The sequence below is a fragment of the Rhipicephalus microplus genome, chromosome 8 (assembly GCF_043290135.1).
Source record: "Rhipicephalus microplus isolate Deutch F79 chromosome 8, USDA_Rmic, whole genome shotgun sequence".
NCBI classification, from domain to species: Eukaryota; Metazoa; Arthropoda; class Arachnida; order Ixodida; family Ixodidae; genus Rhipicephalus; species Rhipicephalus microplus.
The window spans coordinates 63,127,532-63,153,417 of NC_134707.1; the positions used below are offsets into that span (position 1 = coordinate 63,127,532).

Sequence of the window (25,886 nt, forward strand, 5' to 3'; positions counted from 1 at the left end):
GGCGGCTACGTCCACCTGCTCCGATTCTACCGTCACACCGCCCTTTGAGCAGAGTGTAACGCGTATCGTTCGACGGGAACTTGAAGCAGCAAGTCCAGCGCCGCTTCAGCCCACTTCTTTCGAACATACGATACCGACAACCCCCGCGATCTCCGTTATTCAGGCGGTCGTACGACAAGAATTCGCCAACCGCGGGTTCCCTGATGCTTGCCCCATCTCTTGCCCCTCCTCCAGACCAATTCCCATTAATGCACCTCGACGTGACCCATTTGTTGCTCCACGATCTCGCAACCCGGCGGAATGGCGAACTCCTGACGACAAACCGATCTGCTTCCGGTGCCACCGCGTTGGACATGTCTCCCGCTACTGCCGTGCCTCCTGGACGCCGCCACATAGGAGCCAGTTTTTCGCACCTTATAGCCCATATGAAGATCTTCGCCGGTATTCGTCCAGCCGTACCGCCCCTGCTTTCGACACGTCTAACAGCCGCCTTCCTGCTCGTTCTCCGTCCCCTCAACGCCGTCGTTCCCCGTCGCCCCAGCCACGCCGCCATCACTCGCCGCCTAACTTTTCATCGTACCCGACGGAAAACTAGACAGTGCAGCCCCTGGAGGTAGTGCTGCATCATCCCTGTCTGAACCAAACCCTCCATTGACGCTTCATACGAACAAAAATCTTGTCGATGTACACGTGGACGGTATTTCTCTGTCGGCACTAGTCGATACTGGCGCTCATGTGTCCATAATCAGCGTTCATCTTTGTCGCCGCTTAAGAAAAGTACTCACGCCTCCTGCTACCGAAGCTGTACGTGTGGCCGATGGCGGCACTGTTCCTGTCATTGGCATGTGTACGGCTCGCATAAGCATCGCCGACCGTTACATCCCTGTTCTATTCACGGTGCTCCAGAACTGTCCTCATGACCTCATCTTAGGGATGGACTTCCTGTCGACCCATTCTGCTCTGATCGACTGTTCCGCTGGTACTCTTTGCTTAGACCTTCCTCTTCAGCCGGATATTCACCCTGAACCTCAACACGGCCTTTCTGCCACAGACTTCCTCCGCTTACCGCCTAAAGCCCTCACATTCACCGAATTCGCCACGACCTCACCCGTATTGGATGGGAATTACATCGTCACGCCGATTCCTGATGTCCTACTGGCACGTGACGTCACCGACCCTCACTGCATCGTAACTGTAGCCTCCAACCGGACCCGTCTACCCGTCATAAATTTCGGCTTCACAAAGCAAGTCCTCCCTGAAGGCATCCTAATTGCCACGTTGCGGTCCTTAGCCGATGATCACGTCACCACTTTCGCAGCCGACGCATGCCCCAATTTTCCTTGTCGCCCACTCGATGCCACATGCCTCGACATGTCAATACGTCCCATGATCGACCCTGACCTTCCCCCAGCGCAATCAGCCGCTCTCGCACGCCTTCTAGCTTCCTACCGTGACATCTTCGACCTTGACGACCGCCCACTCGGCCAAACTTCTCTTGTAAAGCACCGCATCAACACCGGTGATGCTGCTCCCATTCGCCGTCGACCGTATCGCGTGTCCGCGTCGGAGCGCCAGATTATTCAAGCTGAAGTGAATAAGATGTTAACTAAAGGCATTATTGAGCCCTCATCAAGCCCATGGGCGTCACCCGTCGTCCTGGTTAAAAAGAAGGACAACACATGGCGTTTTTGCATCGATTACCGGCATCTAAATCGAATCACCAAAAAGGACGTGTATCCTTTACCACGTATTGATGACGCCCTCGATTGTCTCCACGGCGCACGCTACTTTTCATCCATCGACCTTCGTTCTGGTTATTGGCAGATTGCCGTAGACGAGAAAGACCAAGAAAAGACCGCCTTCATCACTCCAGATGGCCTATACCAATTCAAGGTTATGCCCTTCGGTCTATGCAATGCCCCCGCCACGTTCGAACGTATGATGGACTCTCTGCTACACGGGTTCAAATGGTCAACATGCCTGTGTTACCTAGACGACGTCCTCGTATTTGCACCTACGTTTGAGACCCACCTTGAGCGTCTGTCGGCCATTCTCGACGTCTTCCGCAAAGCTGGCCTCCAGTTGAACTCCTCGAAGTGTCACTTCGGCCGCCGACAGATTACCGTGCTGGGCCACCTTGTCGATGCTTCTGGTGTGAGACCGGACCCTGAGAAAATTCGTGCCGTCACGAGTTTCCCAGTACCCCAATCCGCCAAAGATGTCCGGAGCTTTGTGGGACTTTGCTCCTACTTTAGGCGGTTCGTGAAAGATTTTGCGGCAATCGCCCAACCACTTACCGATCTTTTGAAGAAAGGCGTTCCATTTTCGTGGGGGTCCACTCAAGCTGCCGCCTTCTCTCACCTCATAACACTTTTGACGACGCCCCCTATCCTCGCCCACTTTGACCCATCTGCCCGAACTGAGGTCCGAACTGATGCCAGTGGTCACGGTATCGGAGCCGTTCTCGCCCAATGCCAACAGGGACACGACCGCGTTATCGCGTATGCTAGCCGCCTCCTTACACCTGCAGAGCGTAACTATTCGATCACGGAGCGAGAATGCCTTGCTCTTGTCTGGGCGGTCTCAAAATTCCGTCCATATTTATATGGCACTCACTTTTCCGTCGTCACCGACCACCACGCGCTCTGCTGGCTTTCATCCTTAAGAGATCCTACAGGTCGACTTGGTCGCTGGGCTCTGCAACTGCAAGAATACACCTTTGCTGTGATATACAAGTCTGGACGCCTGCACCAGGACGCCGATTGCCTTTCTCGCTATCCAGTTGACCCATCGGCCACCATACCTGACAACGACGCCTGCGTGTGCTCCGTTTCTCAACTGAACCACATAGCCGACGAGCAACGCCGTGATGCAGCCCTACGAGCTATCATTGAGCGCCTCGACTCCTCCCCATCGAACCGATCCTATCGCTCGTTCGTACTCCAGAATGGCACATTATACCGGCATAACTTCCATCCAGACGGCCCATCTCTGCTGCTTGCCATACCCAAACACCTCCGCTTGGCTGTACTCCACGAACTTCATGACGTTCCTACTGCCGGTCACCTGGGTGTGTCCCGCACATACGACCGGATTCGCCGTCGCTTCTATTGGCCAGGTCTGGCACGGTCCGTCAGAAGATACGTCGCGGCGTGTGAGGAATGTCAGCGCCGCAAAACACCATCGACGCTTCCGGCTGGGCGCCTTCAACCACTCGATATTTCTACTGAACCTTTCTTTCGCGTCGGCTTGGACTTACTCGGCCCTTTTCCTCTGTCTTCTGCTGGCAACAGGTGGATAGCTGTGGCCACAGACTACGCCACACGCTACGCAATCACACGCGCCCTTCCAACAAGTTGCGCCACTGACGTCGCCGATTTTCTTCTACACGACGTGATCTTGCAACATGGTGTGCCACGCCAGCTGCTCACGGACCGAGGCCGCACATTTCTATCGAAAGTCATAGCGGACATCCTACGCTCTTGTGCAACACGCCACAAGCTCACTACGTCGTACCATCCGCAAACAAATGGCCTCACAGAACGCCTGAACCGAACCCTAACTGACATGCTTGCAAAGTACGTTTCCTCAGATCACTCTGACTGGGACATCGCTTTACCATACGTGACATTTGCCTACAATTCTTCGCGCCACGACACGGCTGGTTACTCCCCTTTTTTCTTGCTGTTCGGCCGCGAACCCACATTACCCCTCGATACGACGATTCCGTTACCAGCAGCTCCAACTTCACAATATGCTCTGGACGCCATCAGCCGGGCCGCCCACGCACGCGAAACCGCTCGTGCTCGCCTTCTGACCTCCCAAGCAAACCAACGGCGTCGGTACGACCAACGACACCGCGATGTGCACTTTTCGCCCGGTTCGTTGGTTCTGCTGTGGTCTCCGACCAGGCACGTTGGCCTGTCTGACAAGCTGCTCTCTCGGTACACAGGGCCATACAGAGTGCTTCGTGAGGTGACTCCCGTCACTTATGAAATCACTCCTGCTGCCTCGCCGTCTTCATCCACCCCTAGGGCCAGCGACATCGTACACGTCGCACGCCTGAAGCAGTACCACTCGCCCAATGATCTTGACATCTAGATGCGCCGAGACGGCGCCTTTGCCGACGGGGGTTATGCTACCTGTAGGCTGCCACAAACCATAGTGCGAATGCGCGTGTGCGCCCGACGAAGAAGATGAGGCTCGCTGGCTGCTCGAGCTCGGAGCCAGACTGGCCAGTGCTGCAACCGCTCTTGCAAATATATTTTTCGAATATATTCGCAATACTTTGTCTCGTTACTCACGTAACAATATGTATATCAAAAAAGTGGGTTTTTTCGGCCACACGACATGGCAAGAACTCTTGTGACGGCGTTGGTGGCCTACTAAAGCGTCAGGCTACGCTCTACAACCTCAGAGTGGCAAGCTCAGCTGTGATTATGTCAGCATTCCGAATGGTGGCGCAAATGAGCACGGAGCTCAAGAATGTCAAGCTGCTGTGTGCAAATGCAGACGAGCTATAAACTTTCCGTCAGTTTAGGAAGAGCCAGTGAAAATTGTTGCCACGTGTTCCAGGCATGTTTGGCTAAGCACATCTGAGGGCACTAATCGTGGTCGTGTTTTGTTAGCGTCACGTACTGCTAAATGTGATCTGCAAAAGATGCAGCCATTTTGAGCGCATCTCTTGTTTCACGCAGTCACCACTAAAATACCAAGAGGGTACTTCAAGCGCATATGCTTTTTCTAGCGAGACCCAACACTTGCGTTGGAACATTTTCATGTTCGAGTTTATCTGCAAATATAGACAGACGTTTTGCAAATGAGTTACAGTGTCGAAGATTTCCTCCATTAGAGCTGTGTTATCAGAAGCATAAATGCGCCTTCATGGGTACGTATTTGTCACAGTACTAAAACAGCCTTTCTTCACCAAATTCTGTCCCGTTTACTCGCGTTTGAATCTCATCGCCGCTTTTTCGTTCCGATTTCGAGATTTCTCAACTTATCAGCACATTCTCGAAAAGCTCTGATTTGTACCACGAATATTGTCGCTAAAAACAAAATAACGCAACATGTTTTTCTATAATACTGTATGATGGCTTTCGGTTGTCTACTTACGAGATTTTAAGAAAAATTGAAGATGTTTTTTTTTATTATTCAAATTTCACTGGAGTACACTTTTGCCAATATGAAAACTTAGAAGGAATATATAAAAAATTATATTTTCCTTACGGCAACAATAATTTATGTACCCAATGAACACACTATATCCTTAAAACGTGTCAAGTTTGAAAACGCTGCTTGCAATACTTTCGGATAAAAAAATTGGGAATACGTAACTTATTTTAAACTGTCGCAAAATTAAACATTCTTAAGAGCTATTTTCTTAAGGTCTACAAACTTAAAACCATATGAATTCATTCTTCATTAGACATGCATTTCAGGTTAGAAATATCTTCCTTGAAACAAAAACAGTTGTCTGTTTATAGCATCTGCAATTTTCTAAAGTGACAGGTGACGAAATTGGTGCCTCCGTGTTGGAGAAGTTTGATATTTTTTTTCTCGTAAGTTATGCCGTTAATCATAAAAAGAAGTTGACTTTCGGGCTACCTGGTGAGAGGTACACGAAATATGAAATACTCAATGAAATCTAAAATATCAACTGTTGGACCCATGTCGATCTCTCGTGCAATCACCCTACCGCTGTCCGATGTTCGGAATGGGCCCAGCAGATGCATTCCGATTTGAGAAAACGGAGTTTTTGGCACGGTACGGGATGTAATAGCCCAGTGGGTTTGACAGGTGGTACCTTGCGCCGCTGACAGTCAATGCATGTTCGGACGTAGTGTTTCACCTCTGCTGCGATTCTTGGCCAGTAATATTTTTCTTTGACGGGTGTCGGTGTTCTTGTGAAACCGAGGTGGCCCGCAGTGGTTTCGTCATGGCAGGCTTGTAGAATTTCGCTGCTTAGAGCTGTAGGAACTACGAGCAGATAGCTTCTACCTGTTGATGAGAAATTTTTTTTTGCACAGAATTCCGTCCCATAAACAGAATGACGATAAGTTCTTCGAAAACACTCTTGGTGCATTGGCGGTTCATACGTTCAAAAATTCTATAAGCGAGTTGAGCTCCCGATCATCTTGTTGTTGCCAAGAAACAATAGCCGCTCCAACAACTCCTAAAAAACCCGTGAGTTCATCATCCTCTGTAGCCGGTGACTCAATCGGTGACCTTGACAAACAGTCGGCGTCTCAGTGTTCCCTTCCAGACTTGTAAACTACGGCCATGTAGTAAGTACTCTTGGAGCCGTAAGCTTTATCGTGCTAAACGTCCAGATGGGTCTTTCATGTTGGTCAACCAACAAAAAAACTGATAATCACTTACGACTTGGAAAACGCGGCCATATATGTACGGGCGGAACTTCGCAACTGCCCAAACAACAGCCAGGCACTACTTCTCCGTAAATGAGTAGTTGGAATCGGTGCGTGTCAACGTTCTGCTAGCGAAGGCAACTACTCTCTCCACATTATATTGGCATTGGAGAAGAACAGCACCTAGACCCACATTGCTGGCGTTTGCATGGATGGCTGTTGGTGCATTCTCGTCGAAGTGAGTGAGGACGGATAGAGTTAGTGGACGCTGCCACAGCTCATTGAACAAAGCTTCTTGCTAATGACCCCACAAAAATGCAATTTCTTCTCTTGTAAGGCGGGTGAGTAGAGGGGCGATGTGTGAAAAGTCCGCTGTAAATCACCGGTAGTAGGCGCAGAGACCCAGAAAATGTCTGACCACTTTCTTATCAACAGCCCTTGCGAGCTTTGCGACGGCTGCAGTTTTATCTAGGTCAGACCTCACACCTTCGCGACTGACCACGTGTCGCAGGAACTGGAGTTCTTCGATTGATTGATTGATTGATATGTGTGCTTTAACGTCCCAAAACCACCATATGTATATGAGAGGCGCCATAGTGGGGGGCTCCGGAAATGTAGACCACCTGGGGTGCTTTAACGTGCACCTAAATCTGAGCACACGGGCTCACAACATTTCTGCCTCCATCGGAAATTACGCCGCCACAGCCGGTGGAGTTTTTTGATGCCGAAGCAGCATTTTTTCCTTTGTTAGTGTGAGTCCAGCGGACCGTATGCTTTGAAGGACTGACAATAGCCGCTTTAGACGTTCTCTAAACGTGGCCGAAAAAACAAACACGTCGTTGAGGTACACAAGGCATGTTTTTCATTTCAGGCCGGACAGAATGGTATCCATTAGTCTATGAAACGTTGCTGAGGCTGAGCATAGACCTAAAGGGAGGACTTTGAATTCATAAAACCCGTCTGGCGTCACGAAGGCGGTCTTTTGTCGGTCACGCTCATCTACTTCCATTTGCCAATATCCACTTTTCAGGTCCACTGACGAGAAGTAGCGCGCATTTCGTAGCCTGTCGAAAGAATCATTGATCTGTGGTAACGGATAAACGTCTTTTTTGTAATGTGGTTCAGCTTACGATAATCGATGCAGAAACGCAAGCCGCCATCTTTCTTTTTCATGAGTACTACTGCCGATGCCTAAGGACTCTTTGATGGTTGGATTACATCTTCCTCTAGCATTTTTTTTACTTGCCGCTGGATTACCTCACGTTCTTTCTAAGCGACGCAATATGGGTTCTGTCGGATTGGTCTTGCTGTGTCTTCCATAGTGATGTGATGCTTAGTCAGAGGCGTTCGACCTACTCGTGATGTCGATGAGAAGCAGTCCTTGAACTAGTTGAGCAGCTCCTTAAGACGGCATCTTTAAGTCGGTGTTAGACTCGGACCGATATCGACTGGTGCTGTATGTGGAGGTGATCCGGCTGTGGCTTCCTCTTGCATAAGAAGACAGTAGTGAGAGTAGTCGAGCTCCTCGTGGTACGCCACAGCCGTGCCTTTACCGATGTGCCGGCACTCATTCATGAAGTTGATCAGAAGCACCTCGGCACTCATATCGACTAATCTGACGATGCCGCGAGCGATGGCAATGCTTTGGCGAAAAACAAGGGCAGTGATGCGTTTGGCTATGGCGTCTTCATTACAGTGCACGCCACAACACACGGAAGCAAGACTACATGACAGTGGTCGCACGCTGACGTCATCGTTGACTACATGTAACGCCCTAGGTTCTTGGTCTGGATCATAGGTCACAGGCTTGTAAGCAGCGAATGTATTCACACCATCACGCATGCTGAGCAAAGCATCGTACTCTCTTAGGAAGTCCATTACAAGAATCACAGGTTTGCAGCACTCGGGTAGGATCAGAATTGTGGCTACAAACGCCACATTCTCAATCGTGAGTCTTGCTGTACATTTTCCTGTGGCTTTCATTATCTGGCCTCCAGCATTTCGGATATAAGGGCTCATCCATTCCGTCCTGACTTTCTTGAGTTCGTCTGCCAATCGTTCACTCATTATGGAAAAGTCTACACACGTGTCGGCTAAGGCCGTCCCTTCAACGCCATCAATCGTCACAGCAAGATCAGCAGTCACATTTTTCTCGGCCGAGTCTTCATCGCCGTCTCTCACGTGTTTCGGCAGCAGTGGGGGATTTTCGGCAATTCGACGGCTTGCAAACTTCCCACCTTCGGTCGATGCTTTCAGTTTCCCAGCCGTGGGCTGGGAGACCGACCTCTGACAGCGTCAGCAAAACTACAGCGGCTTGGTGAACCAAAACGAGCCGGAGATGGTGAGCACTTCCAGAAGGCAGCAGAGCCTCCCCACCGGCCAGCCTGGTCATCGTCGGTGGGGGCGCAGCTTTCGTCGAACTATCGGCGCGTAGCGGTAGGGGCACTCCCACGGTATTCAGCTCGGTGATGGGGGCAAAAACGGTAAGTGTACCCTGGCTCTCCACAGTTGTAGCAGAGTAGTCGGCAATCCGCAGGGCGCCATATGTCGGTATTCCGCATATAGGGTTGTCAGACAGAATCCTGCTGAGCCCTGTCTGCCACAAGATACGGTTGGAGGTACTGCGGCGCTGACATGGGCGTATGTCAACAAACAGCATCTGCATAGCTCTATCCGTTAGACTGATAAAATACTTCTGGAGCCAATGGACGACGCACAGCGTCTGCGTATGTATACGAGTTCGGATGGCACGGCATAGTGGAATACTGCTGAGGAGAGGCAAACGCTTGTCGAAGTCATGGCGAACGTCTTCAGCGATGGAGGCTACCGTCGACTCCTGCTGCGGGGGCGCGCCTGTGACTGCAATGAATGCTTTGCGTTCTCCTTCGCAATCTCCTCCACACAATCTGTCGAATCAGATTGCGTAGAGAAAACTGGTCGTTTGCGGTAGGTGCGGTGGCGCCTGTAGCTGAGCCGGTGGTGAACTCGTCCACAGTTGTAGGTGGATTCCGCACAAGACCAACAAACAGCTGCTCTTTGACAATCCTCATTAGATGGCTTAGCTTTTGAGCCTCGGGCATGATGGGGTCCACGTGGTGGCGCAGACGCACCACATCCTCAGCAAACATGGCGACGCTTTCATGCAGCTGTTGGGTGCGTCCTTTAAGAAGGCGTTGTGCGTTTTCGCCTCAGTCCGCGTCATCAAAAGTGTCAAGAAACCGACGACAAAACTCCTCCCATGTCGTCAATGTTGTCTCGCGGTTTATAAACCACGCCTTCGCGCCGTCTTAATGGGCGAAGTATACGTGGAAGACATTTCTATCGAGGCTCTAGTACTTCGGTTTAGCTACCCGTTCAAACTGCTCAAGCCAGTCTTGCGCATCTTCGCTCGGCTGGCCATGAAGTGGCTCGGGAATGCGCATATTCTGGACTGTCACCTGTGCAGGACTCCTTGAAATGTCATTTCTTGAGTGGGGGTGGCTGTCGAAAGTGTTGCTGCATCTAAAAGACCAAATTCTGGTTCAAGACGTTGAAGGCAACGGCTTGAGTGGTGCACAGGCGTCTCCACGCGTGGCTGTCTAGTGGGGCTGGACTCGGGGTTTCTAACAGGGGTGCCGATCATGAGGTGGTAGTAACCAGCGCCTCCACCAGTGTCGCGGGTTATAAAGTACAGAGGGTTTATTTAAAAACACGGAAAGTGGAACCCATAGAGTATCAAAAGAAGGCTGCTAAGATTGTCGTCTTTTTCAGTCGCCTGCGCTGCGCCCCTCGAGCAAAGCCGCGATCTTCGTTGTTGCTATCTTGCAGCTAGACGCAGCTATGCACGCGGCAATATTAAAGGGACACTAAAGAGCAAAAATATTTTCTGCATACTTGTAAAGTACTTTTTCTCCCAGTCTTAAGAACACTCCTCTTACCGTGACAAGACCATGACAGATAAGCGAGAAAACACTCGAAGAGAAAATACGAGTGGAGATTCCACCTTGATATTCCCGTGGCAAACACATGAAGTAGATCATTTCGAAGCCGTTTACTGGGTCCTGCGCAGCTTCTAATTAATAAAGATAGAATACATTGTCATCTATGGGTGCCATAAAACTAGCATACAAGGTTTCAGAAAATTTCATTTAGGCAATGCCGCAAAAAATGAAAATTACACTTTGAAATTTGTTACATCAGGCACTGTTATAATCTGCATCCCTAGTTTGCCACCGCTTGGATGCTTGAGACTTTGCGGCTGAGCCTACCTTGATTTCTTCCGGGTCAGTGTTCCCAGAGATGCTCCAAGATTGGCGACCACATGAAAGTCATGCAAATTCTCCAAGGCTGCCGGCGCCCGTCGGAAACCCCTTTGGACACGCCCGACCAAGTGACGGTTTAGGAAACGCTCTTAGCCGTCGAGGCTGCTTGCTTTGATCAACATGCTAGGCGACGAGCAATCGGCGTTGCGTCTTGGTTTCTTGTGCGGATACGTTTCCCACGTTTTGCGTGGTACCTTAATGGCCACATTTTCCCACAAATCGCAGCCTACCAAGCGCCGCTGACTGCAGCGATCTGTCAACGCTGCACCTGAATACACAAGCAGATCTGCACGTGGGACCCAACGTTTTCGCGCTGTGTTGTGTCATGCGCATTGTGTATCATGCAGTGTTTCCTTCCTCGCCATGGGACGAAGTAGGCGTGCCTCTTTCCTCTTTTCTAGATTGGGAAAGAGGCAGTGTTTCACCTTTTCCTTTTAGCTGCGGAGGTGAAGAACACAATTTCGTTAGACTGTCCTGGTCTCAATTGTTTTTCTCTGCAGGGATACTTGGAAAGACAAGGGCATGACAAGTGAGCGTCAATACCCTCCAGAGAAGCTCCCAGAAGCTCCAATCGAGAGCTTTCATCATGTTACCATTGATTGATATGTGAGGTTTAGCATCCCAAAACCACCATATGATTATGAGAGACGCCATAGTAGAGGCCTCCAGAGATTTCGACCACCTGGGGTTCTTTAACGTGCACCGAAATCTGAGCACACGGGCTTACGATTCCGCCTCCATCGGAAATACAGCCACGGCGGCCGCTATTCACTCCCGCAACCTGCGGGTCAGCAGCCGGGAACCTTAGCTACTAGACTATCGCGGCGGGGCCATGATGTTACCATAAATCATGTAATCACGCTACCCTCAAATTGTATATTTTCTGATTAAAAGTTCCTGTTAACAGCTGCGGCTATTCTCTTCGACATCTCCCCGAGACTTTGGCTGGCTCCAGTCCCGTGGGCAAACTCCCGAATACACCAGCGCCGATAGTTTGGCGTGAAATTTAAAAACAAAACTTCGCCCTTACTTTACTGCATAATAATAATGCTATGCTAGTGAAACATGGTGTTAGACTTCTCAAAGTGAAGTTTGTCACTCTGAAGTAAGTCATTGTTTTCTTGTAATTATGCATTTTATTTTTGTTTAAATGTGGCACATAAAAAGACCCCTGTGGTATTCCATTTTTCCTGGACAACGTTTTTTAATAAAGTTGTACCTCAGGTGTGCCTAGAAATAACCGCCCGACATGAAAAATCTCATGCAGCTTAGCTTACTGCCATGGCCTGTGCTTAGCTATGGGCCTCTATCTAGTGGTCTTCGGTTATTTGCTAGCATTTAGATGCGAAGCATCTGATAAGCCAGCTTTATCTGGACGCATCCACGCTCGACTGCGCATGCACGCCCCTTCCCCTCTCTTTTCTTTACAGCGCCCCCCTCTCTCGCCTCGCTACGCCGACGCAGGCAGCCTCTGCTGGCCTACGCTCGCTTCCCCTTTCTTTTCACTAGGCAACCCTCCACGTGACGTCCACATCCCCATTGCGCACACGCGTCCACTCCCGCTCTTTCGTCTGGTAGTCAGTTTCTTGATTTAAAAAAATGCCTCCCCCCTCCTCTTTGAAGGGGGTCATGAAGAAATGTGAATGAATTTTTCGCGCCGAGAGAGCCTTTCTTCTTGGGCTGTTAAATGCCCTTCTATTAGTTCCTCCACACTGTTGTGGATACCAAGGCGCAGTAGTGTTTCTGTGCTTGCGTATCTGGGAAGTCCTAGGGCACGTTTATATGTTTGTCTAATTAAGGAGTTTTGTTTTTCCACATCCTTCTTTCTGAGTTGGTAGTATGGGAACGAGTAGGTGACTCGTTCCCATACTACCAACTACCTAAAATATGCTGGCAGGAATACATGACGAGAGACGAAAGGCAAGAGCAGAAAACCTTGCAAAACAATTTCAGGATAATCCAAGCGTTCTGTATGTTGACGCCGTTCGACAAGCGGAAGACCGTTGCACCACATGTGCGGTGACCGGCAATGGGGAACTTATTACTGCAGCCACCGGAAAAACGGCCTCAGCATTAGAGGCTGAAGAAGCCACTATCGCGCTGGCCACCTCGATTCCGGCTACCAATTCCATCCTGAGTGATTCAAAAAGAACACTAATGAATTTTACGATGGACTGTGTTGGGTCGATCGTGGCCAACATTATCAAAAATAAGAAACTAGACAATAAAATACAGCTTATATGGGTGCCCGCAAGCGCGGGTAAACTAGGAGGTGAGGCGACCCACCGCGTAGCTCGAGGTTTATTCAACCGGGACGTCGACTCCTCCGTCCTGAAATTCCCGCAGGAAAGTATAACCACGTATAACGAAATTACAGCGTATTACAGAGAGAACCACAAGACATACGCGGCCCCACAGGCAGATCTGTCAAGGAAACAGGCCACAATCTGGAGGCAAATTCAAACAGATTCTTTGCCACGCCCTCATCGGCTGTTTAAAATTAATCCAGAAGCGATTACAACAAACTGCCGACATTGCAGCTGCGTGAAAGCTACCCAAAATCACATACTTTGGGAACGCGAGGGTAACCCCCCACCAAAAACAATACTGCCAGCTTCCTCCCTCGAGGCGTGGGAGTCGCAGCTGTCGTCAGGTTACTACCGCCTTCAGGCAGAAGTGCTTAACTGGGCCGAAACGGTCATGGCAAGCTTTTGGCCACCACCTTACGAACCACCGGCAAATTAAGTTGAGCGACCTTGCTATACCATCAATAAAGTTGTTTCTCTTCGCGCCGAGAGAGGGCACCGCTGCCGTCCGACATTCACCTTCACCGACTTCTGCCTTCACCTTGAAAGGGGCCCAACCAGCAAACGGTCTAGAGTGAGGAGCGAGTGGACGGGAGATAGGGGCGCCAGCGTTCTCGGCTCGGCATTGGCGTTTCATAGTGGCGCCTCGAGCACACATTTCCTAGGCAGCCTACATGAACGGCCGTTTTTAGGGTGATGTCAGCGTTTGACCCACTACATGCCGCCAACGCACGGCCGCCCGCCAAAACACAATGTTGCCAGACAGCAACGCCGCGCTGTCGCCCCATCTTGGTACCCGAACTGCGTCTATGCCCGGTTGCGTTTAGTTCTCAATAATACGGCGTCGAACGTTGCGGTAGCGTGTTAAACGCTGCCAGTGAAGCCTTAGAATGCCTGAATTCTGCGTACCGCTCTGCACTAACCCCAACAGAAAGGGGGTGCGAATGTTCCGCTTTCCAGCGAGCCCTGGCCGACAACAACTATGGCAGGCTCAAGTGAAGCGAGACGGCTGGGAGCCCACCAGTGCGTCTCGTATTTGCTCTGTGAGTACTGCGTATTTATTTCACTGTTTTTTTCTTGCGGCACACGTATATGTGTTTTGCGGTGTCCGCGAATGAGTAGATAACCGAAGTTGTCCTTGCTGCGTCCACGCATTGCGAGTAGGAAGCCCACAAACGGGACGCGTCCGCGCGTTCGTACGGAGACGCGCTCGCTAGTCTGAGCTGTTGCCACGCTTGCGTTCGTGTCAGCGTAACCTCAGTATTATGTCGCAAGTGTTTGTGTTTCGGAGCTCTCTGACTTCACGATGACGTCACACGGTCGGCTCCTTTTTGTTGCGCCGTACTTCGCGTAGCTGGAGGGAAAGGCGGCTGGCTCCAAAATGGCGGCGCACAGGAAACTATGCTGAATTTGGTGGAAGCTGGCAACAGCGTGCCCCGTTGCCTGCTGGTTTCGGCTGAGTTTCTTGAAGGCACTTATTAAGATGTCTCCACCCTAAAAACGGCCGTTCATGTAGGCTCCCTAACATTTCCGGATGTTCTTGAGAAGCACCCAGCCAGAGAACGGTCGAGAGGAGGCGCGAGTGGACAGGGGAGGGGGCGCAGGGAGGAGAGAGAGCAAACGCCCAAAGAATGAGGGGCTAAGCACTCACCTGCCCTCTTCTGCACCCCATCGCACCCACGCTCCGGTTGCTAGGGGCAAGGATAAGCGCGCGTGCCTGCAGCTGTTGCTATGGGAGAGGGAGTGAGAGCAAAGAGATAATACCTGCCGGCGCGTCGACGCCATCGCCAGATGCCTGACACAGCCCGACTAATACCCCGGTCACACAGCAAATCTAATGCCATTTACCACTAATGACAAGAAGGGGGCCTGATGTCATTTTACCTGCGCGCTGTCACACGACAACAACAAAAGTAATTTTAAAATGACGACCCTAGCCCTCTCAAGACACGGCTTTAGGAGAAATAAAGAGCTATCAAATCTAGCATCTAACACGTTCGTAGACTCAATAGTAACTTTTGTATCACTAAAAATGGCAGCATATCTACGGAGTGAATGATAGAGAGTGGGGCAAAGTATTCGTCCGTCCATTCATTCTGGCTTCCGTCCGTCTATGCGCTCGTCTGTGTGACCGTCCATGCGTCCATCCACCCGTCCATGCGTGCATCTGTTCGTGCGTCTGTCCCTGCGTTCGTCCATGCATCCGCCCCTGCGTCCGTTCATGTGTCCATCCATGCACCTGTATGTGTGTCCGTTCACCCATCTATTCAACACTCCAAGTACCACCATCTGGCATCTTTTCATTATATATTCCCAATATAGAAGCACCACCAACCAGCGGACATTCCGAGGACTAAACGAGAGGTGGCACACGCACACTTTCTTACGGCTTGCACTTCGGGTCTACTTCCAACCTTTGATATGTGGGGTTTAACATCCCAAAACCACTATTTGATTATGAGAGACGCCGTAGTGGAGGGCTCCGGAAATTTAGACCACCTGGGGTTCTTTAACGTGCGCCCAAATCTGAGCACACGGGCCTACAACATTTCCGCCTCCATCGGAAATGCAGCCGCCGCAGCCGGGATTCGATCCCATGCCCTGCGGGTCAGCAGCCGAGTACCTTAGCCACTAGACCACCGCGGCGGGGCAGACTACCAACCTTTAACCACCCCGAGTTCCTGGTATATACTAGTTCACTGTATTCATGGCACTGCGGCCCAACGCTCGCCAAGCCTTTCTAAAACCAAGGAGGTTACGCCCAGCGAGTATAACGTGGCAACCTTTTCCTGTTATATAGTGCTCAATGTTAATGCCAATGGCTGCTAATGGGAAGTGAGCGACAGGAGAATTCAGCTATTACTTTCTTACGCTTGCGCTTCGTATCTACTTCCCACCTTTAAGCACCTCGAGTTCATGGTATATGCTAGTTCATTGTAATCATGGCACTGCGGTTCAACGCTCGCTAAACCTTTCTAAAAAAAAACTAAGGAGGTTACACCCAGCGGGTATAACGTAGCAACCGTTTCTTGTCAGATAGTGCTTAATGTACATGCCAATTGGCTGCTAATGGGTAATGAGAGACAGAAGCATTCACCTTTTAGTTAACGCGCACGCCGCGAACTTTTTATTGTTCAACAAAGCACAGGAGAAATCTACCACTGGCACCACCTTCCAGGTTAAAATGTAACACTGGTTACACACTATGTCTACGTTTACGACTACGAGGGACGAACGGGTGCCGCTTTAAGGTGCTTCACCCCTAAAACTGTTGCAACAATATATGCGCAGCCGTTTTCCAATGTTCAACGTCATTGAGGAACGCGCCCTGTGTCTTTAAGGGACGCATCTGGTGTCTCTTGAAGGAAGGCCAGCAAGAGGGTGAGAGAGCAGTGCCCAACCCGTAGCGCGTTCATAACAACACCCTACACTAGAACGCCTCGATTATCGCCGCTTACAGTTTGCCATTTATTTTAAGTGTGAATACACTTTATAAGCGACCCCAAACCATCCACCGCCGTGGGCGGCGTCCGCAGTCTTCTCTCTATCTTTAAAAGAAAGAGGACTTGGCGGTCCACAGCACGACGCTCTACCGAATAAGCCACGGACGCGACGCTGATATCGGTGTCAGTAACGCGCCTTATATCTAACGCCGCTGCGCGCGTCCCCCTCCCCCTTCGCTCACTCCTCCGCTCTCCTCGCTCGCTGCAGCTGCACGCGCACCCCTCTCTCGCGCGCGCCCGCCTTCTCTCTCAGCCTCCCGACGAGAGCGGGTCGTGCGATGGATGTCCCGGAGGCAACGCTACCATCAACAACGAATGCAGTACAACCGAATGCCAGCACTGCACCCGTTGTTGGAGATGACGGTACCGCGGTGGTTTTGCCGACGTTGGAAGACAAGGCGGCGCTGCGAAGGGCTCGTGAGACCAAACGTAAGCGGGCGAAGCGTACAGCGGATGCTGAACTGCGTGCTCGCGAGGCCGAGTGCAAGCGGGCGAAACGTACAGCGGATGGCGAACTGCGCGCTCGCGAGGCCGAGGACAAGTGGGCGAAGCGTGCAGAGGATGCCGAACTTCGCGCTCACGAGGCCGAGGACAAGCGGGCGAAGCGTGCAGCGGATGGTGAACTGCACGCTCGCGAGGCCGAGATGAGGCGTCAGCATCGAGCCGCGAACGCGGCCCAAGAAGCGGAATGGCAATGCAAGCGTCAGGCGGAGAAGGGCGATGAAGGCCGGCGTCAAGACGCCGCTCGCAATCGTCAACGGCGAGTGGACGTTCCCGAAGCCGTTCCAGCCAGCGAACGTGCCGCGCGGGAGAGGGTGCGAGCCCTGGACTTCGCTCGTCCGGACGCGCGTTTCAAACGCGACTTTGTGGATCGCAGCTTCGGTCACAGCTGCGCCGTGTGTGACCGGCTGTGGTTCGATAACTACCTGAGCATTTCCCCGAGGGTGAACATGGTCAAGTGCGAATGCACGGGGTGATGCTATGAGGGGGAGTAAAGTTAAAATCCGTTGGCATTCGCCAGTGAGTTAACGTAAACTCCCCCGTGTGATCAAATTGCAATTCCCAGGAACCATTACACCATAAAGGCACCATATTGTGATTATTAAATATAATAGTGCGAATTAATGAATACCCCTCATAGCATCACCCCGTGCATTCGCACTTAACCATGTTTACCCTCGGGGAAATGCTTGGGAGTTTTTAGCTCTCCAGAGGTCCCCAATGTGGTCCTGCCAAATTTTAATGAAAAGAAATGGTTTCCGCCGATTATACGCGGCCTCTGGGATGCGGCTCACACATGATAGACGCACGTGCGAATCTCAGCGAATAAACAGAAAAAAAAATTCCGCCATATACACGAAGTGAATTATGATGAGTGGGCGAAGCTCCGGAGGTAAACCTGGTAAACCATGAATCATCTGTACATTTTGCCCACTCGATTTTATTACATCGCTCCCCCTAGCGTACATCGCCGCACTAAATCGAACGATTGCCTTCAACCAATGACACGCGCCATATGTGACATCATTCCTATTTTATAAGATCTCGCGTCTTTCATCAACTACAAGTACCGCTTTCTAGTTTATAACATCTTGCATCTTTTCATCATCAGCTACAAGTACCACCATCTAGTAAACACTACAAGAACTAAACGAGAGGTGGCTACATACAGGAGACGGTACCGCCATCTAGTGAACACTGCAAGAACTAAACTAGAGGTGGTTACATACAGGGGACGGTACCGCCATCTAGTGAACACTGCAAGAACTAAACTACAGGTGGCTACATACAAGCTACAGGGGACGCACAGCCCACGCCCTAAGGAGCTTCGCCCCTAAAAAAAACCGCACGAAACCAGCTACCGATGCAACTACGACACCGTGATGACAACAGAACGAACTGAAACATGGCCGCCATCAATAGCGTCTGTTGCTGAGCGCAATTCTTTCGCAAAAACATTTGGGTGTGATTTATAGTCCACGATTCTACTATTGACTAATATACATAAAATAAAGTGCTAAATAAATAAAGTAGTTACATATACACAAGCCGATAGTGATCTTCGTTAAAGGCCACTGGCGTCGAACCATACTCATTCGATGGCAAATAATATTTTAATCGAATGACATTATACATGCCATGTGACAGCAAGCAAATGACAATACAAACGAATGTTATTCGTGGTTAACGTCGTTAAGTTTGCCGTGAGACAGGTGTATAAGAAATGCATTTTCATTTAAGAAATGACTGCTCGTGCCACAGAACCGTAATATAGCGTCCCGTATATATAGGCACTGGATCTTGACCACCGATGTACTGGCGGCGGAGCATTTCTCTTAAGCATTGTGAAACAATGAAATTTCGCAGTGTGCGCGTTAACTAAAAGCGGACTGCGGGTCTCTGTGTCTAATCTGAGTCATCTGTCTTTCATTGCTAATTAGCAGCGATTGACATGTCTCAATAAAAAACACTGGTCCATCACTACGTGCTGCGCGCCTCCCCAGGTTTCTCTCCTGCGCTACGCTGCGATGAGCGCCAAAGTCAACGCCTCTGCCGGTTTAAAAGCTAGCACCCGCTGCTTGACATCTACAAAGGTTTCTCTATACAGGAGATGATTTAAGTTTCAAAGGCATAAAGAAGAGCACCTGTAATATACATGAGCCCTCAAACGAGAAATGATACCACAAACTGAGCAGCACAGTATTCAGCACAACAAATGTAGTCAAGTGCAGAAATATGTGGTCACAGTTATATGCGGACAACTGGGGCGGTTACAGTGCAAGGCAACTCGTTTATCATTAATTTATAACAAACTGTGCAGCCACAGCTTACTTGGTTTAAATAAATATGGGTAAGACGTTTCTATAAATGGAGTTTCGCTGTCTGACGCAGAAACGATCACATTATGTACTTGCCAAAACTCGAATTATCCAAATCGATCATACTCTCAAGTTCATCAGCTGCATCTGGAAATAACCAAGAACAAAACAACCCGGTTTATTTATTTTCTTATTGCAATCGTATAATAATGTTGATAATGAAGGTGTGACTGCGTTTTGTTTAGGTCAACAGGTCCAGGTTAGGAAAAAGAGCACCATGAAAAAATTAGCATGTGTATGTGGCGATGCAATGCATGACCATGGTACGAGCAAGTGACTCTAAATCAGTCTAAATCTCTGCGCACTTAACGCACGAAAAATAGATAGGACTCCTAAAATCAAGGTACTTTAATGAATATTGTAATTTAAATATAAATATCTCCAAAACGTGCTTATATAAGACTGTGTAAAATACGCATCTGCAGATAGCAAGTTGGTCCATAAATAAAACGCCAGGCCTGCGTGGCAGGTGCAGCAAAGTCACAGCAAAAGAGAGAGGAACCTTTTTCCGGAACCTTTTCTAGCCATTCATAGCGTGTAACTGTTGCAAGCACACTTGATAGGCACTCAATTTGGCAATAATATTAAGAATATTATTTTGTCGATAGTAGCCCGGGATTCGGTAAGCTATTTATCGTCATTCTTCTGAGAAACGTGGTATCCGCTAAACACTTGCAAGAAATTTTGTGCTAAGTGTTGATGAAGTAGCTCAAGAGAATGAGGAATTATGCCTGAAGTGGTATGCACCACAGTTACTACTAGAACAAGAGCAAGCTTTTGTAATAGGTTGGAGCATCGGACGACCCATTCGTTACGCTATTCGCATTGTGTGACAACTCGTTGTTCCTTTGCTGTTCTAAAACACTTCATGACTCGTAATAACGCAATTTCTTTTCCGACACCAAGCCTGCCGAGGGCAAGTTTGCGAACAAGTCCGAAGCGCCTGCGTGGCTCAAGTGGTACAATACTGGGCTGGCACGCAGATGATCCAGGTTCGAGTTCTTTTGAGTCCTTGGTATAGTGGTTACGGACACCTGCAGGCAACTACAGCGCCGTGCCTGACCCCAGCTTTGGTCTCATAACATATTTCGCAGTAAAGGTCAAATTTGTTAAGCTCACTAGAGTTTATCAAGTTTAGTGTAGTTATGTCGTTAGGAGGTGACAGCAGGAGGTCACCAAATTTCCCGTCCTGATGTTCTGCAAAGTGTGGGGAACAATGGCTCTATGATGTATTGATAGATGATCATAAGAAAACCGTTAGTTCATATTTAACAGCCACAAATGTCTCAGTAAGTTGCTTGATCCGAAGCGATAAGAGGCCGATGAATTGCTTTAAAGTCCTTGCCACACGAAGAATTTCTGCTCACAGGCCATTCGATACCTCTCCTTGATATGTGCCATTATGCTAACATTCTCTTTAAAATCTCAACTCTTATTCATGTATGAAAAAACGTTTCCCTCATAAAGAGACTGCTACAATGCATCAGAGTATGCTAATGCGATTGCAATATGCTTTTTTTCGGTATCTCATCAATAAAGACTTTACAGCAGGATTTCGAGTTTTCGACCTCTCCCCACAACTCTGACAACACGTCACCAAAGCTCTGACAAATCGGTGGGTCACTGAAAGACAAAAGATGTCCATTCGTGCTGTTTGTGTGTCGTATTTTAAGCCTTGAAACTATTACGTCTAAGATACGCGGGGTGTCTTTGATACAGGGGTAAAACTACTGAAATGAAGCTTGGCAACATGTAGTTCATTTCGCGTATAGCTGTCCCGTAAGAGCTGTTAGTGATTCCTGAACTTTCTTGAAACTCAGTTTCAATCCCTAGCAGTACTCAATAATGGAACACTTGATTAAAAAAAAATATCCGCTCAACTCTGCTATCCCTCAAGCTCCTCAATTTTAAATTGTTTGCCTACACCACATTTTTTTTGCTTCAGACAACGTTGATTCTTTGCTCGCAGCCAAGTTCTTCAACGCCGAGATTTCCGAGGCAAAATATTTTTAGCCTATGGGGTAATATGACCTCAAAAGTGGGGTGTACTAATGTTCTCAACTATGCCAAATAAATATATCAAATCCTATATCTAACAAAGAATTAGAACAATTCTTCTTATCTTTGAAGTACTTGTTGGGTGAGTAGATGCGTCTCTTATGGTAGATTACGTGAGCATAAATCAGACGAACACAGCGAAAAGGCAGTAAACACACGGAACACTATTTCTGTACTCTTTGTTTTTCGGATGTTCGTCCCATATCTGCGCAGCTATCGTACAATACCCGTCGAATGGTACCTACATGTTATCTGTTGCTTTGGCTTCACATGCACGCATAAGACTTTCGACGAAAAGAAAAAACATTCCCATTTAAGTACCGGGGTTGTGAAAATGAGCTCGAGAAAACTGTAAAACTCTATTCCTTTTCGAAGACAGATATCTATTATTTAGGGTTGTAGGTGGCTTACCTCCATTCTCAAAAGAACTTGACCTTTCTTCTACCGTAAATATTTCATGAGGAATGAGATCTTGATCGAAACGCTCGGCAAGGACAGCCGGTGCAATCCTGAGTTTATCGTTCAAAATTCCTCTCTGAAATGCAGGGTTAAATATAAGTCACTACCATCGTCGTAACGTGGTAGCGTGTAAACATAGGCTGCAAATTAGCGGTTGTAACTAGGGCTTGGAGTGTTTTGTAGTACAAGGTCTGTAGTACACTCGCACAAAGCAGCGGCTTGTTGGTGCTACTTGCGCTGTTTGGTCATAACAAAAATTGCGCAACACGAAGTTCATGATATATTCAGGAGCTCTTTGTTTACTTATATGAGAAGTACCTGCTGCTGTTGCTCACTTTGATTAAATTAGCTACGTACTGCATGTGTTAAAGATCTAGTTGCCGAAATCAATTAAGGAATTAAAAAATATATAATTGGAAACAAATGCAAGTATTTTCTCGTCTTTGAATGTCATCGCTAATTATCAAGCAAAAGCTGAGATTAAGGGAGGAACACTGTATAGAGGTAGTTGCTTGTGAGTTCGTTTCGCCTTCATCAACTATCAGCAAGAAGCAATGGTAGGCATTACACCTTCACATAATACAAAAACGAACGTGGGGGTGGTGAAAGCGTATATCGGGGTCAAACACTGGAGCTGATACACAAAAATTCATTTATTTACACTCTTTGACGCAATGAACTTCAGTTGATAATGCACACTGTGTCTAGATCTACGGGTGCCTTTTATTAAGACGTCAGGACTGATTAGCAGTAGCCATGCAATCAATGGAACCCTCGCGCATCACCCATACTTAGTCACCCACGAAAATTTGAATCTTCTACAGCCCGCTGCAATAAAGACCGATTTCTTCATCGCAGGCGTATGCTGCTTTTGTCAGCTTTTATTCACATTTATGCGTGTTTGTAACAGCATGCCGTGAAAGAAAAAAAACTTTTCGTTTCACAGTGAGCACTTACGTTCTGTCATTTGCAGGGGACCTCATCTGCTTAAGGTTCATGCTAATCATGCATGTGGGTGATCAGCTCATGATGATTATGTCGTAAGTAATGAAATACTTCTAGAGTGGGAGTACTTGAATTGATTTATCAAAAATAAAGTTGGCATATTATCTGAAAAGCGTGGAACTGTAAGATTCTTCTACTCCAACGAAATGTTACGCGCACTCTTTTCCGCTGACATCAGAAACTTTTCAAGGACAACACAAAACTGTTCCTTCAAAATTGGCTGTGAAGTCAATGATAAAGGACCGACAATATGCTTTCCGCCTATCGGCATAGCACTTTCCGTGCTTTCATTGTTAAGGTATTTAAGGACACTCAATTGATCGAATGAAATGTGGGGTTTAACGTCCCAAAACCACGTTGTGGTTATGAGAGACGCCGTAGTAGAGGGCTCCGGAAATTTAGACCACCTGTGGTTCTTTGACATGCACCCAAATCTGAGCACACAAGCTTACAACGTTTGCGCCTACATTGGAAATGCAGCCGCCGCAGCCGCAATTCGATCCCGCGACTTGCGGGTCAGCAGCCAAATACCTCAGCCACTAGACCACCGCGGCGGGGCAAGTACACTCAAGAATTGACTACTAAGAATAAGTGGGGGGAGCGTAAAATTTATTAAAATGCCAATAGATTGGCAGCCCCGACGAAGCAAACCAATAAAAAAAGCAGTGAAAGAATGCAGGAATGAAGAGGTTAAGTGAGCTTTATTGATTGCTACCCTACACGTGTAAAGGGGAATGAGAGGTTAAAGAGAGAAAGAAAGCGTGGCATTGAACTCAGGACAATGTTTAGATAATAACCCTTTCCAACGCTCGGAAAATTTCAACGTCTGGCCGCGTATTCATTCTAGTGCGCGTTTGTTAGCCATCACTTACCACCTCCACGCCGCTTTCTCGTCTCGTGACGACAAGCGAAGAGCGGTGCTCTGTGTCGTGGTACAAGTCCCGCTCTTGTTCTGCTCCGTTAACCTGGAAACAAGGAGGCATTGTACTTTAGCAACGGCAAAAATTTAGCGAACGACCAATAAGTGCTATCGAACGAAACCTGCAAAATCAAGGAAGTGTGTGAAAAAAAACAATATTGGAAGCCCATTTTGTATTACGAAGCTGCCAAATAAAAACTTCACCCTGGTCCAGAAGTTAAAACCTCAAACACTCAAACGGTGGTAGCCACTTGACCACGAAAGTAAACCTGCTTATTTTATTGTGATACCAAGTATATGTATGCCTTCGCTGGGCTTTTTTCATCGCTGTCATGCTCCGTAAAAATGCGAAACTGATATCATCACCCAGTGCATCGTATACTATGCGTACTACTATGATAGCGAGGTAGCCCTGCAGAGAAGCGCTATCTTTGTTTCCTTCATCCAGTTAACACAGGATTTATGTGATCATTCCACCTGTATATAATTACTGACGAAACATTAAAGAGCCCTTTTTTCTTGGTCACGATGTAAGGAGAGTCTGTCGATCACTCTCACGAGCTTGGCTGTGTTCACGTTTTTCACAAAATAGTATATAAACTGGCTACGTAACGTCCATAGAAGTCCATGCATACATCAGTTGGCTGCTCGTCGCCAGCGTCGCCATCTACATATGAAGGGGAGAATCAAGCGTTAACAAAAAAAGCTAGGCCTGCGCGTAAGGCGCAGCACACTCACAGCGAAAGCTAGAAGAGCGGCATTTCAGAGTCTTTTCGAAACTAGTTGTTTTTGTTCACCTTTTGTCCTTGGCGCATTCGAAACGTTCATTGGGTAACTACTGCAAGCACACTTCTTGATACTCACTAAGTCATTATTAATTAATTTATTTCGGTAGTAGGCCGGCATTCCCTATGCTATTTTTCGTCATTCTTCTGAGAAGCATGGTCTCCACTATACGCTTGCAAGAAATTTTGAGCCCATTGTTCATGAAGTGGCTGAAGATAATCAATTATGGCTGAAGTGGGTATGTGCCACTGAACGAGAACAAGCTTTTGTAATGGTTTTGAGCATTCGACGACCCACTTGTTATGATATTCGCAATGTGCGATGACTGGTTGTTCTGCTCTGTTTTAAACACTTTATAAGTCGTAATAACGTGACTACTTTCCTGACATGAAGCCTTCCTAGGGCAAGTTTGCCAACAAGTCACAAGCACCGGCAAAACTAAGTGTTAGAATACTGGGCTGGCATCTTGCAGTACCCAGGTTCGAACCCCAATGTGTCATTGGTAATATGTTTGTTTTGTTTAATTTCATGCGATGTTGTTACGGACACCGACGGCGGCGGACAACTGTGCGTGACCCGAGCTGTGATTTCATAACAGCTTTCGCTGTAATTTTTGTCTGGTTACTCACTTTTTATATATCATTTAATTATTACGCGTTAATTGCGCCTTGTGTATCGCCAATCACGCGTGTGAAAGAAAAGAAAGACCAACAAGAAAGATTGAGGAAGCAAGGTTGCTATGTTAGCTGAATAGTCTTCTTGCGAAACATACTAATACAGATGAAAAATTGTGATGCAACTGTTTATGAGCAGATTATCACTATAGTTCAAAAGCGAACGTTGCCGAATCGTAGGAAAATTCTGCATTGAGACAGAAGTCTCGGAAGTATCACTTTAGCAACCTTAAAGTATTATCTCCATTTTTACGAAAAGGAACATGCGAGTGCATTACCTGCGCTCTGGCACGGCTGCCTACAGCACCATTAGCCGACAGATAAAAAAGGCGCGTCCGCTTTTGGCAACTTCGTCAATGGCGACACCGCAGCGAGAGCACAATCTAGAAGCGCTTGCCCGATGGCCCTCACTCCTTGGTTTGTTCGCTAAAGGGGAGTTCACACTAGAGCGACATGACACTGACATGACCCCGACAAAGACTCCTGGCAGGCGTGAACCATCGGTTGATGAGTCGCCTGCTGAAGAAGTCGCCATACGCTATGGTCACACTAGGCCGACGATGACGACGCCTCAAAAGACAGAATTTATTCGTAGTGTAACATGATGACAAACCGAAAAGAAAACCAG

The 25,886-nt window shown here is 48.3% G+C and overlaps 1 protein-coding gene across 1 annotated transcript in view; it reads right to left on the reverse strand.

Annotated features, from left to right (window-relative positions):
* The window catches only part of LOC142768267 (venom metalloproteinase BumaMPs1-like), a 322,813-nt gene that overhangs the window by 81,264 nt on the left and 215,663 nt on the right, over positions 1-25,886 (reverse strand). Inside the window, exons 2-3 of the mRNA XM_075870222.1 lie at positions 23,752-23,844; positions 21,827-21,950 (exon numbers count right to left, since the gene is read on the reverse strand). Coding sequence (XP_075726337.1) covers positions 21,827-21,950; positions 23,752-23,844 — 217 coding nt within the window. The remainder of the gene's footprint in view (positions 1-21,826; positions 21,951-23,751; positions 23,845-25,886) is intronic.